At 37.2% G+C, this 13,728-nt stretch overlaps 2 protein-coding genes across 2 annotated transcripts; one reads left to right on the forward strand and one right to left on the reverse strand.

Annotated features, from left to right (window-relative positions):
* The first annotated feature begins 1,028 nt into the window (after nucleotides 1–1,028).
* On the forward strand, nucleotides 1,029–5,033 carry LOC127845613 (aquaporin-4-like). The gene is made up of 3 exons (XM_052376628.1): nucleotides 1,029–1,672; nucleotides 3,704–3,784; nucleotides 4,146–5,033. The coding sequence occupies exons 1-3, from the start codon at nucleotides 1,133–1,135 to the stop codon at nucleotides 4,362–4,364; spliced, it is 840 nt and encodes a 279-aa protein (XP_052232588.1). The 5' UTR covers nucleotides 1,029–1,132; the 3' UTR covers nucleotides 4,365–5,033.
* Nucleotides 5,034–10,174: 5,141 nt separating this feature from the next.
* On the reverse strand, nucleotides 10,175–13,017 carry LOC127845589 (uncharacterized). Its single transcript, XM_052376607.1, has 3 exons — nucleotides 12,931–13,017; nucleotides 11,358–12,442; nucleotides 10,175–10,605 (listed from the first exon to the last, which is right to left on the reverse strand). Exons 1-3 carry the CDS (start codon nucleotides 12,998–13,000, stop codon nucleotides 10,543–10,545), a joined length of 1,218 nt encoding a protein of 405 aa, XP_052232567.1. The 5' UTR covers nucleotides 13,001–13,017; the 3' UTR covers nucleotides 10,175–10,542.
* Between the last annotated feature and the right edge of the window lie 711 nt (nucleotides 13,018–13,728).

Genomic DNA, 13,728 nt, shown 5'->3' on the forward strand with positions numbered 1-13,728 from the left:
GCAATTTATTGAATTAATATATATAATGTACGTTAACCAACTTAATTAAGTTGCTATGAAAAATATTGCCAATTTCAACGAATCGTAACCATTTATATAAAGTGTACTGTACCTTGCAGGTATCGAAACCAACTTTTTTTACGGAATGTTTCGCTAACTAGGCGTCATATTTATCTTTAAATTATTTTTAACAGAACACATTTATACAATATTATAAAGTTGCTGACATGACTGAATGCACCATGTCATACTTTTACACTAAATCTCGGTGTTCTATAAAACTAAATACACTGATCAACTGAGGAAAAGTGTTTTTTAAGCTAGTTGCCCGGGCGAACCACAACATTTTTAAATTAAATTTGCCAGACCTAAATTTCCTCGCTCTGGGCGAACGAGGAAACGCTAATTTCTATCCCTGTCTCGCAAAACATTTATTTATAAACTTTCATCTAAATGACCAGTTTCGGTACGTTAAACATTATATAGGCAATAAATAGAACATTGACCACTACAAATGTTCTGACATCGATTGCGCATGCAAAATAATGACTCTACGTCACCGCCCGGTTTAACACAGCGAGGTGAATAGTGCGGTAGTGCTTTATTGTTCTTAGATCTTGGCATTTGTTGAAATAACAAAGTGATACATTATTATTTTAAATATTTAAACAACATTCGTAGGAAACAAAATTCAAAGTGTTATTAACACTTTGAATTGTGTAGCGAACACATGTTTTTAACTTAATATGTTTCCACGAGAATTATATAATTTATGTCGTCGTGACAGTGATGTGAAAATTATTTATTATTCATGCGTTAATACACATACTGTATGGCACAGTTTAAGATATTAGAAAAACAAAACACACTTCTTGCCCAATGGATAACAATGGTAGCCAGGGAGCCCCAAACTGTACAATTTGGGACAGTCCGACTGGTCAGTATTTGTTTCAAAGTGCCCTATGTGGGGTTTTCTATTTATTAAATGACGCCATTTTTATATTTGCAGAAAGGCGGACGTTCGACGTATACGTTGATTCTACATTTGTTCGGGTCTCGGTCTGTGTAAGAAACTCTTCAGTGGCACGCGTAAGTCCTCGATTGTAAAACAGCGAAAATAGCTCTGTGCAGAATGAAGACAAGTTTGGATGATGTTCGTACCTTACTCTTTTGGAAGGCGGTTTTCGCAGAATTTTTAGGAACTTTCATTCTCGTGGTTGTCGGTATTGGGTCAACAGTGCAAGGCTGGACAGCTGACCCATTGGACATTGTTCAGATCGCCCTGTCATTCGGGCTTGGCGTCGCCACCAGTGTGTGGATCATTGGCCACATCAGCGGCGGCCACATTAACCCGGCCGTCACATGTGCCATGCTCATCACAAGGCGCGTCAGCCTCATCCGCGCCATCCTCTTCATCGTCGCTCAATCCATTGGCTCCATCGCCGGCGCCGGAATCCTGAAGGCGTTGACACCCGACTTCCAGATTGGCGGATTGGGAACGACAACCCTCAACACCGGTGTCACTATTGCTCAAGGTTTCGGGATCGAGCTTGTGATCACAATGGTGCTTATACTGACGGTGTTCGCCGCCTGTGACAGCAAGAGGACGGACCTCGGCGGCAGTTTCCCACTTACCATTGGCTTTGCTGTTACTATCGGCCATCTTTGGGCGGTGAGCGAAATTTTCCAAATAGTAATTAGCATTACATTTAAAAAAAACTTCAATAGAGACATTTTCTAATTTTCCGATTTTGGAAAAATAAGTTGTCATCTCTTCATATTTTGTTCGACCGATCAGCGTTGTTCTATCTTTATCAAACCGTGTGCTCCAAGTTTGTGCAATATTGTTAAGTGTGTTTTGTAAGACTAGATTCAGATTTTTTAAGTTGCAATTTTACTGCGAATAACACACCATAGTACTGTCAACTGTCAATATGAAATGGCTTTACTGTCCAATGAAATAAGCGGCCACCGCAAATTATTATAAATACTGAGTTAAAACTTCTAAGAAATTCAGACCAAGCAATTGGGACATAATTAAACTCACAATGTTTCAGATGAATTTGTAATATCGCAGCGTAGTAGTTGTTTCAAAGTTCTGTATAAATACTTGGTAAGAAAATTTTACCACCGTAACTTATAGTGCACATATAAACATAATATTAAACAAACGGTAAGATTTTTCGCAATTATTTTTAGCCGATATTTGTTTTATAAATTTTATCTGATTCAAAGTTATTGTGTTTTTTTTACCCCAGGTATGTAGCTTTTGTTACATTGTCCGGTAATGTCCAGTTTCACCCGGTCAGTTTTGTTTAAACGAGAGCTCTATAATTACTGGTATTATGCTTCTTAAGCACGAACCGAGATATTCGCGTTTTGTAACAATATCCAGGGATAGAAATTAGTGGTTGCCAGTTCGCCCATGGCGTGTAGAGTAAGGTCCGGACAAGTCAATGTCAAATTTGGTAGTCCGTCCGGGTAACTAGCTTTTTAAAATGCTTGAAACAATTTTGCAGCAGTTTATCAATTTATTGTTAAAAAGCACGAAACTTCAGGCTAATAAAAGGGGAATAATTCATTGAGTCATGATAGTAATTTTATAATTTTGTCTGATTTTATTAGCGAGACTGTTTTCAAAGAAAACCCGAGCTATTGTCATAGCCAGCTCGTCCGCCGTCCGCCGTCCGCCGTCCTCCGTCCACCGTAGGCGTCGTGCTAAAACCTTAACATTGACTCTAAAATCAAAGTGCTTCCACCTACAACTTTGAAACTTCATATGTAGATGCACCTTGATGAGTTCTACTCGCCACACCCATTGTTGGGTCACTATGTCAAAGGTCAAGGTCACTGTGACCTCTAATATGAAACTTTAACATAGGCTCTAAAATCAAAGTGCTTCCACCTACAACTTTTAAACTACATATGTATATGCGCCTTGATGAGTTCTACACTCCACAACCATTTTTGGATCACTAGGTCAAAGGTTAAGGTCACTGTGACCTCTAATACCAAACTTTAACAAAAACCTTAACATTGCCTCTAAAATCAAAGTGCTTCCACCTACAACTTTGAAACTTCATATGTAGATGCACCTTGATGAGTTCTACACGCCACACCCATTTAGGGTCACTAGGTCAACGGTCAAGGTCACTGTGACCTCTAAAAAGAAATTCTAACAAGCTTTCGCAGCCGAGCATGGCACCCGTTATGGGGTGCTTTTGTTTTGTGAACATATTTGCTAGGTAATTACTGCGTGTACGTTTATCTGAAATATTAATTGATAGAGCATAACCGGGCAAATACACGAACATTAACACATGAAACTGTACAGTAAGTCAGTTAACTCATATACTTATTTTAATGTTCCATTTAATTTCATACGAGCAATATGATTAATATAAACAGGGAGGTAAGTCAATTTTAAAGTCTTATGTATGCAAGCAACACTTGTGTTATCTTAATTACTAATATGAAACAGTATTGCACTTTGTCAATTAATTTCAATAGATGCATGTTATAATAAGCGTTTTAACCAGTGTATGTTAAATGCTTTTTTACATTAATGGTTATTGGGAAACTGCGTCAAATAGTGGCCAAAGAAAACGTCACAATTAGTTTTGGACAAAGATTTATTGATATATGATTGGTAAGAATTATCCATTTGTTTCAAAACTTTATTCAATTTGGTTCCTTGTTGAAGGTGGAGTATACTGGGTCCAGCATGAACCCCGCCAGAAGCCTGGGACCAGCAGTCATCATGGATATCTGGACTGACCACTGGGTAAAGAGCGAGGTTTAGGTTTATAATCATTGCAACAATAAAACTCAAGTATCTGGGTTGGCTTTACAAAGTTTAAAGGCATAAATGTGGCGTTTTCATGATGTTCACATGTTAAAAAATGATCAAATATTCTGCCATTTAACTATTCTGAAGCACTCAAGTTTTATGCCACATTTTTCTTTCTATACATGACCATTTCAACTATACGAAATTGAGAATCATGTCCACACTATTCTGTCTATTCAAGTATATAAATATGTTGTTGTTTTTTCTTTTATATAGAACTACGTTTTATAGCGACACGACAATATTCATTTGCAACATCGACAATACAAATAACAATGGTAACATCTTATTTCAGATCTACTGGGTTGGACCAATCACCGGAGGGTTGCTGGGAGGGCTACTATACGACAACCTCCTGGCCTCAAACGCGTCCCTTAGGAAGGCACGTGACCTCCTTATGGCGTCGCATTTCGATGACGGGAAATACCCGGAGCAGAAACCCAACATCCGGGTTATTGACACCGAACAGGGAGAAAAAGGCGATGGTGAAGTATTGATAAGTAACTCCTTTTGACGTCATCTTTTGACGTCGTAGACCGTTTTAAAGAGTTTTATCAAGTTGCCATTTTATTTTAGAGTTTGTTATGCTCGCAAAGTGTATAAAGCATAAAATGCCAATTTTTTGTTTGAAATTAAAGTAGTTGACTGTTTCTGCGTCTGATATAGTATCTGGTCAACATTTGGTAGCTGTCAATTTCGTTTAATTGAATTGTTCTGTTGTTTTTTTTCTGTGCGCCGTGTTTGTCTTTGTTTATATTTGGTTTACATTCGGACGTGCTTGCAGTACTGTTATTAACACGACAGAGTTATAAATTTTTTATCATGATGATGATGACTTTGTTTCCATGATATTCAGAAACACTTGTTGATTTTATAGAAAAGTTTCCTGATGTTTTTATATTTATAGTGTGTGGATGTTTTTGTAATCGTGAAGCTTTAGTGTATTTTAGTCATATGTTGATACTAGAGTGCATGTATTGTGTTTACGACATTGCCATGACATTGATGTATTATGTGAACCATAAACGTTTTTAAGCCGCAGCTATAAAAACATAATTGTAAATAGTTTGCACATATGTTCATACATATATATATATATAAACTGAGTTATACTATTCTTTAAAATTCTATATTTTGAAGTAACTTATAAAAGGTAAAGACAATAATTGGAGTTAGGCATATAACCATAGACAATCATATATGAAAGTGTAAATTTTCTTAATTTAACAACATTTATTTTACTGTTTGACATGTATATATTTAATGATATAACAAGTTGTCATCTTTCTGCGTTAAAGGTTTAAGGTAAAATAACATTCACCTTTACCGTCTTTTAGTAACCTTACTGGACTTAATTTGCTCATTTTTCTGCTGACTGTTTGATCTCAAAGAAATAATATTTTTGGGAAAAATCAACGTGGATATTGGAAACATATTTTGTGTTATTGTTTGTTATATTGCGTGAATTTCGTACATAGCAGGAGTGGCTGATGGGTATTATCTGTTTATATTTTACCCAGATTTAGCTTTCATCAAGACTGTTGGTTTTGTAATATACAAATGCATTTATATTTTATTAAATTTTATTATAAAATGAGAAATGTCTTTGTTACATATGTATTCAGAACACACTCTTCAATACATGCTATCGGACCGTGTCGGAATTGTCCATTTATGCCTAGTGGACTCTCACATCCTTCTAAATTGGATCATTTTTCCCAAAATTTGGGATGTCGAGTATAATTATTTCTATATTTAGAATATTTCTTACAGAAATTCCTCTAAGCAAACAGCGCAGATCGTGATGAGACGCCGCATCATGAAGATGAAAAAGAGAGATAATCCCAGCTGGTCATCCAACCAGCTGGGAGTGAAACCCCTTGTTATTAAAAATGCAGCGTCGAAAGATACCAAAGAGAGGGCCTAAGCTACTGTAGCTGGTAGTCTGTTCCACACTGAGATGGTTCTGGGGAAGAAACTGAACTGACATCCGATGATGTTGAGTAGTGTTTGTATGCTAAGCTATACATGTTCCGACGTGTCTTCATCTGGGTCTATGCTGTTTGCCAAGGCCTTTTTTCTAGACGCTAGGCATAGATGGGTTAATTGTCCACTTTTTATAGCATGAATGTGTGGTTGGAAAGTTGCATCTTGCATCTGCACAAATATGAACAAATTTAAACGAAACGTCAACGGCGCTATGTATGTTTGTGTTTCGAAGTTTATGAGGTCTTACCGCGTCTGAGGCTGCATTTTATGAGGAATTGGAGAGCGTCCCAGCACTCCTTCGTAATTTACTTTTTGTCTTCCGAAATTTGGGATACATTTCTTGTTATAGCTGCGATTTCAAGCTATGTGTGTGTTACTAAAACAATTTGTTTTTAATTTTGGAATGGTCATGTGTTGTGGAGGGAAGCCGGAGTACCTGGAGGAAACTCCACCGGCCAAAAAGTCAAATGCGCCGGGAGCGGGGATTTAACCCGGGTCGCCGATTGAGTAGCGCGCGTAGACACCACTGCTCTAGCCGGTCAGTCATCAACTGCATTGGCAGTAAAGAAATCTTATTACGGCACGTGGTGCTTTATTAATGACAAGGGAACAATAAAAATCTGACCACCTGTTAATCAAACTCTCATCTGAATATCGAACGACCAATCAGCATTAAAGGGACATTTTGACGTTTCGGTAAAATGACAAAATACAAAACTAATTCCGAATCGCAAATTTTCGTTGTAGTTATAACATTTATTTACGAGGAAACAGTTAAACTGAACATTTACCATGCTCTAGAATAGCCATTACCGGTATATGCATTTTTTTGGCGATTTAAAAATCTGAAAATTATAAAACGTTGCAACGCGAAACGATTGAATAATTTGGAGAGAGTTCTGTGGTTGTCGTTATATTTTTCGACACTACGAGAATTGCTTTTACAAAGTATAAAAAAATTACTCATCATATGAGTAAGAATGTTAAAGTGGTTTAAGCGTTAGACTTTTACTCCAGGAGTCAGTGCTTCGAGTCCAGTTGAGGGTTACTTTTTTCTTTCTTTATTTTTATATATATATTTTTTACGGGAGCTTTTAAGATCCAATGTTTACATTTATAGCATTTGACGACAAACTTTAATATCTGTCAAAATCTTTGTAAAGGTCCCTTTTACTGTGTCAATTGGCTTTACGTCCCCCAGACAGTCGATATCCAGAATGATACGTTTGGGGCGTTGATTTCGTAGAACAATGTAGTTCGAAAGACGAATCGTAATCTTTTCACTTGCGAGTGTCAGATTCAATGTGTAGAATTACCCGAAACCCCAGTTATATAACGTTAATTTAGTTCAGAAAAATTACCCGACTTTTTCTTAGTTCAGCATTGTCAATAGTGATAATTTGAATGTCGATTAAACAAAAACAAAATTAACTATGATTTATATCACCTTATTATGTAATTATATGGGTGACCGCGGTACCGTCTTGGCGTCTGAAAGCGTGTTTAAACTTATCGAAATCTCATTTATAAAACGCTATTTCGTGTCAGAAACGTGTGAAAACAATGTTTTAACAAGGTTTTACTATATACTATATAATATAATAGCCATATAAGGATAAATTTCCCGCTCTCTGACGGCCATGTTTTTCAACAGACCATTTGCGAACTAATCCAAGATATCATGAAAATAAATGTTTCAACCAAGTTTCATGAAGATTGGACAATAAATGTGACTTTTATAGTATTAACTAATTTTTACTATAGCCATATAAGCTAAACTGCCCCGCTCCCTGGTTGCCATGTTTTTCAACCAACCGGAACCATTTTCAAAGTCGTCTAAGATATCATTGAAACAAATCTTCTAACCAAGTTTCATGACGATCTGACAATAAATATGGCCTCTAGAGTGTTAACAAGGTTATACCATAGCCATATATAGCCATATAAGGATAAATTTCCCGCCCCATGGCGGTCATTGTTTTCAATAGACAGGAACCATTTTGGAATATTTCCAACATATCATCGACAGAAATCTTCTGACCAAGTTTCATGATGATCGGAAAATAAATGTGACTTTTAGAGTACTTACAAGGTTTATCTAAAGCCATATAAGGAAAAATGCCTCGCCCCCTGGCGGGCATGTGTTTCAACCAACCGGAACCATTTTCGAACTCGTCCAAGATATCATTGGGACAAATCTTCTGACTAAGTTTCACAGGCCTCAAGAGTATTAACAAGATTTTACTACAGCAATAAGTAGAAATAAAAAAAACATTTTACCCGCCTCCTGGCGGCCATGTTTTTCAAGCACTGGAACAATTTTCGAACTCGTCCAAGGTAGCATTGGGACAAATCTTCTGACCAAGTTTCATGATGATCTGACAATAATTGTGGTCTCTAGAGTGTTAACAAGGTTTTACCATAGCCATATAAGGAAAAAAGTTCCCGCCTTCTGGCGGATATGTTTTTCAACAGACCAGAGCCATTTTCTAAATCGTCCAAGATATCATAATAGCGTATGTTCTGACCATGTTTCATGAATATTGTGCTATAAATGTGACATTAAGAGGGTTAACAAAGTTTTACTCTAACCATTTAAGGAAAAATACCCCCCCCCCCCCCTGGCGGTCATGTGTTTCAACCAAACAAAACCATTTTCTAAGTCGTCCAAGATATCATTAGGATATATCTTCTGACCGAATTTCATTGAGATCTGACAATAAATGTGGCCCCAGAGTGTTAATAAGTTTTTTACTATAACCATATAAGGAACAATGCCCCGCCTTCTGATGGCCATGCTTTTCAAGCAACAGGAACCAATTTCGAGCTCGTGTTATATATTATTGGGACAAATCTTCTGACCAAGTTTCATGAAGATCGGATAAACGTGGCTTCTAAAGTGTTAACAAGGCAAATGTTGACGCCGCACGACGGACGACGCACGCCAGACGACCGACAAAAGGCGGTCACAAAAGCTCACCATGAGGGTATTGTGCTCAGGTGAGCTTATAAAAAGTACATATCACATTTCTCGCGTACTTTTATAAACTAATTATGGTCTTTGCCAAAACACATACAGTAAATATCAAGTGCATGAATGTAAACGTATTTCAAAACTGCACACTTTTGTGCGTACATAAAACCGATACCAAAATAAGCCCTGTTTTATGCGTCCTTACAAGGCATATTATGTATGTAACAGACGTATGTTCTCAATGGTTGAGCTATAAAGGGGTTTTAAGAATTTCATTAAGACGCTGTTGTCTTTCCACACATTCTCATCACATAGTCTTTAAAACAGTCTCAATAAAGCGTACGGGTGGATGAAGTTATATGCGTCCTCACATGGCATATTATGTATGTAGCATACTATGTTCTAAACGATTGAACTATATGGTATTTAAGTTTTTCATTATGACGCAGTTGTCTTTCCACACATTAGCATCACGCATTCTTGAAAACAGTCTCAATAAAGCGTACGGTTTGATGAAGCTGAGTGCTTGGAGCTTACTATATGCAGAACATAATTGAGCCTCGATCTGGGATAAACAGACTTAATGCATGTGTGTATAGCAGTCCGCACAGTCTCATCAGACGACACTTTCCGCCCAAAGTAGAATTTCGTCTAGAAAATATCCAAAAAACGAAAAATGACATACAAGAAGAAAGAGATGCATGTCCGCACAGGCTTATTTTGGGCGATGCTATCTATTCATGCATTAAGCCCGGTTTTCCCAGAGACGACTTATTTAAGTTCAATACCAATGTTCGTTTGTATTTTTTCACGCGGCTTTGTTTGGAAATCTTATATAAACAATTGTAAACAATTTGCATTAGTTTTTGGTAAAATTGTTTCAATTACTTCAACGGTTTGTCTTAGTCAAACAAGCGTTGTATATCAGTCGCTGGTATTCACCATTTCCTTATCCACAAACTTTTTAATGCACCTACTTTTATATAATTCAGAAAAGATGACTGCATTAAAAGGTAGATCTGCAACGTGAAATGTGCGCTTAGTTATAGTAGTGTTCATTCATATATACATACACTTACGCCCACGGCAAATTGAAACCTCAATATCATCAATTCGACTCTAAACGTTTCACGGAAGTACATTTGTACATGCATATCATTTACAAACATTAAATTTCACACAAACACCTTGAAACTTGTTACTCTCTAGAATAAAAAAGCACACTTATACCGTTAATTGATAACGTTGGAAAATAATATATTGTTAGCAACACAAGAACACTGGCATATTGACATGACAACAATTCCAAAGAAAACGTATGCATTTTAACACGAAAGGAACCAATGTTTTGCTGTGAACAAGTTTTAAATAGATAAATGCAAGCGATACGTTTATTGATAGTGAATGGAGATATTTGGCAATGTTGTTTTTCCCATCGATTACAATATTCTTGATTGTAAACTAATATTTCCGACCGTTTATTTTGATGGCAGTAAATCTATTGGGAGTTAAGAAGCTGTTGATGAGTGTCCGCGAAATTATTTCGTTTATTGATTCTCAATGTAAAAAACAACAAGTATATTGAATATTTATATGATACACATCATTTGTAAAAGGCTAAACCTAACAATCAAACACATATTATGCAAAGAAGATGTGGCACGTCGGAGGATTTGGTCTACGCATGCGTAACAGTTCAGCCATCACTGCGCATGCTCGCTGTCAGCTCCTACTTCTTAAGTGGCCTAGAGGGGTAACCACCGAAACCTTGCTGAACTAGAGGGGCATGTTGCTGAAAAAGAGAAATAAATCACAATAAATAATAGAAATTATTAATGAGGATGGGGATGATAATTAAGATGGTAATGAATATGGTGAGTATGATTGAGAGGATTTTATCGATGAATACGATGCTTATGCTGGAGGTAATAGTGATGATGATGACGATGATGGTTGTGATGATGGTTATGATGATGGTTATGATGATGGTTATGATGATGATTATGATTATGATGATGATGATTATAATGATGGCAATAATGATGATGATGTTATTGTTGACGATTATAATCCTGCTGCTGATGATAAACAAATATTCATAATTTAAGCATAAATAATTTTGAGGATTGTTATTGTATAATTATGACGAGATAAAAAATGTCGTTTGTAATTGTATGGTTATCGTCAAAGTAACAGTAATGACGATGATGATGAAGACGACGACGAAGAAGAAGAAGATTATGAAGACGATTATGATGATGATGATGATGATGATGATGATGATGATGATGATGATGATGATGATGATGATGATGATGATGATGATGATGATTATAATGATACCGTTGGTGTTGTTGATGATGTTGTGTTAATGATGACGATGATTATGATTAAAAAGAAGAGAATTATGATAATTATCAACGATGGATTCAATTATGATGAAAATGTGACGTTTGATGAGAATGAGACGAAGATATGGAGAAAGGCATCGACTCGTAAGAACTGAACATTGAAAAAACAATATTTAACTATGAATATTCTTACCACAACATCCACGTTTGTTGGCACAGACTTTTCATCCTTTTTCGCGTCTTTCTTCGTGTTGTCAACAAACTCCACGGTCCCTGGTTTGGTAGCCTCCGGCACGAAGCCACCCCGTTGCCTCTCAAGCGGGACAACGAACATGCCATTGACGTCATCGAAACCTGACCTCTTGCTGTCCATTTGCTGTCTGAAGTTTGGACTAACTACAGCGTTGTTCGTGTTAATGTTGTTGTAATCGACGGGGGGTACTCGGTTCGGTGTCATGACGTCAACCAGAAGATTGTCCGCTGGCAGCTGCCTCCATCGACCCTGATTATCGACAGCGCCCAAGCCAGCACGGTCGGCCCCTGGCACATTGCCGCCATTCCATCGTGCACCATTCACTTGTCCACCATTCCATTGTGCACCGTTAACTTGTCCGGGAAACCATTGTGCACCGTTCACCTGTCCGCCGTTCCATTGTTGGGCTCTTCCTTGAACGCCATTCCAAAATGGATATCCCATTCCATGCAATCCGACCTGTGGGCGAGGCACAAAGTTCCGATAGTGAGGGAACTTCGTTTGCATCTCTCCCGAAAACTGAGCCCAGGGCATTAGGTTCACCTCGTTATATAGCGCAGAAGGTGGTGCTGGCATGTCCTTGAATCGCTTTCCGACAAATGTAGACGTCTGACCAACGCCCATCTGTTGTTGAAATTGTGCTGGCATTTCCAGAGGTCGCTTTCCAGCAAATATTGGCATTTTGCCAAAGTCCATATTTTGTTGAAATTGCACTGGCATTTCCAGAGGTCTTTTGCCAGCAAAAATCGGCATTTGGCCAATGTCCATCTCTTCTTTAAATATTGCTGACATTTCGAGGGGTCGCTTTCCAGAAAATATTGGCACTTGGCCGATGTCGTTCTGTTTTTGAAATTGCACTGGGATTTCGAGAGGTCGTTTGCCAGCAAATATTTGAGCTTGGCCGATGTTGTTTTGAAATTGTGTTTTTCCAATGTCTAGCTGATTAGAAAATTGTTGCTGACCCATGCCGAACTGTTTTGGAAATGGGGCTTGACCAACCGTTCCTTGTCCCATGCTAGGATATGCTGTACGAAAACATAAGTTTCTTATGGAATCGCATAATCTAATGTATTGAATGTTTATACATGACTATCACATTTAAATATAAATTAGTATACATACATGTATTAATTATAAAAACATCGACCTCTTTATAAATAATTGAGCAAAAACAGTTATATAAATAACACTAGAATATTGCACATGTGCTTTAAGTGTTAAGCCAGGTAACCAGTCAGCACAGCCTTATCAGGGAATACACTTTCCGTTAGACTCCCTTTATTAAATATAAAATTCCATAAAAAACGGAAGGTGTCGTAAATGATTAGCCTGTGCGAACTGCACAGGCTAATCTAAGACGACACTTTAAGCACATGCATTAAGCCGTTTTGTTTGTCAGTGCAAGGCTCATTTTAATATGATTGACATCTGTTAAAGTGTATGCTATTTGCTTAAAATTGACGACTTAGATTCATAGGTAACATGTCTAGGAATTATTAAAAGCATCACTTACGGCCGCCGCCACCGGACTCTGATATCCCGCAGCACAGCGCCAGCAGCAGAAACACGATTCTTGTAACCATGGTAACGACGGATGTGTCGTTAGCTGTACAAATATGATGCACATTACGTCGGTAGGACAATTGGGCATTTTCATTAAATCAATCATAATTAAAAGGTCATGTTTATTTTAATATTTATCAAAATTTATATTCGACGCCATAAGGAACGGTTGATGATTTAGCGACCACGCTACCGTTTCGCCATCAGTATATCGGAGACTATGAAAGTGTATGTTCTGTACTCTAGATAATGTCATAATAACCAAAGAATCGAGAAAATAATGCAAGACTAACAAAAGTAACGTCACAGTAGCCTTTAATAAAAAACAAGAACATGATACACGGGTCTCGAATGATGATTAAAATCATGTTTATTATAATAAACATGTAGTCGGTCAGAAAGCAGATCGAAAGAAAAATTCATATTATGTTCAAGGAGAGTATTTCCAGTTAAGAAAATTTATATTTTAAGCATAACTGTCAACGCAAATATAATTAAAATAATATACCTATTCGTTGAAATACTAATATCCAAAGTAAAGTATACTTACATGTTTCGAAATTGAAATTCTTTTATTCCGTGTTGGCAGCATTGTGTAGCCGTTTTATACCTTGCTCGATTACGTTATACACTGTGACTAACTCACGACGTTCAGTCGAAGGAGGGACGTTAACCCGCCCCTGGCAACACTGATAACGCACATTAAGCCTTTTTTACTAGGTGCGTGTATCATTTGATTAATTTGATT

Source organism: Dreissena polymorpha, chromosome 9, assembly GCF_020536995.1.
Source record: "Dreissena polymorpha isolate Duluth1 chromosome 9, UMN_Dpol_1.0, whole genome shotgun sequence".
Classification (NCBI taxonomy): domain Eukaryota; kingdom Metazoa; phylum Mollusca; class Bivalvia; order Myida; family Dreissenidae; genus Dreissena; species Dreissena polymorpha.

Coding starts and splice junctions, on each gene's coding strand:
- LOC127845613 (XM_052376628.1), top strand. CDS start 1,133: ATGAAGACAAGTTTGGATGATGTTCGTACCTTACTCTTTTGGAAGGCG. Junction 1,673..3,703: donor CTATCGGCCATCTTTGGGCG/GTGAGCGAAATT, acceptor TCCTTGTTGAAG/GTGGAGTATACTGGGTCCAG. Junction 3,785..4,145: donor ATATCTGGACTGACCACTGG/GTAAAGAGCGAG, acceptor ATCTTATTTCAG/ATCTACTGGGTTGGACCAAT.
- LOC127845589 (XM_052376607.1), bottom strand. CDS start 13,000: ATGGTTACAAGAATCGTGTTTCTGCTGCTGGCGCTGTGCTGCGGGATA. Junction 12,443..12,930: donor AGAGTCCGGTGGCGGCGGCC/GTAAGTGATGCT, acceptor GTTTTCGTACAG/CATATCCTAGCATGGGACAA. Junction 10,606..11,357: donor CAACAAACGTGGATGTTGTG/GTAAGAATATTC, acceptor TCTCTTTTTCAG/CAACATGCCCCTCTAGTTCA.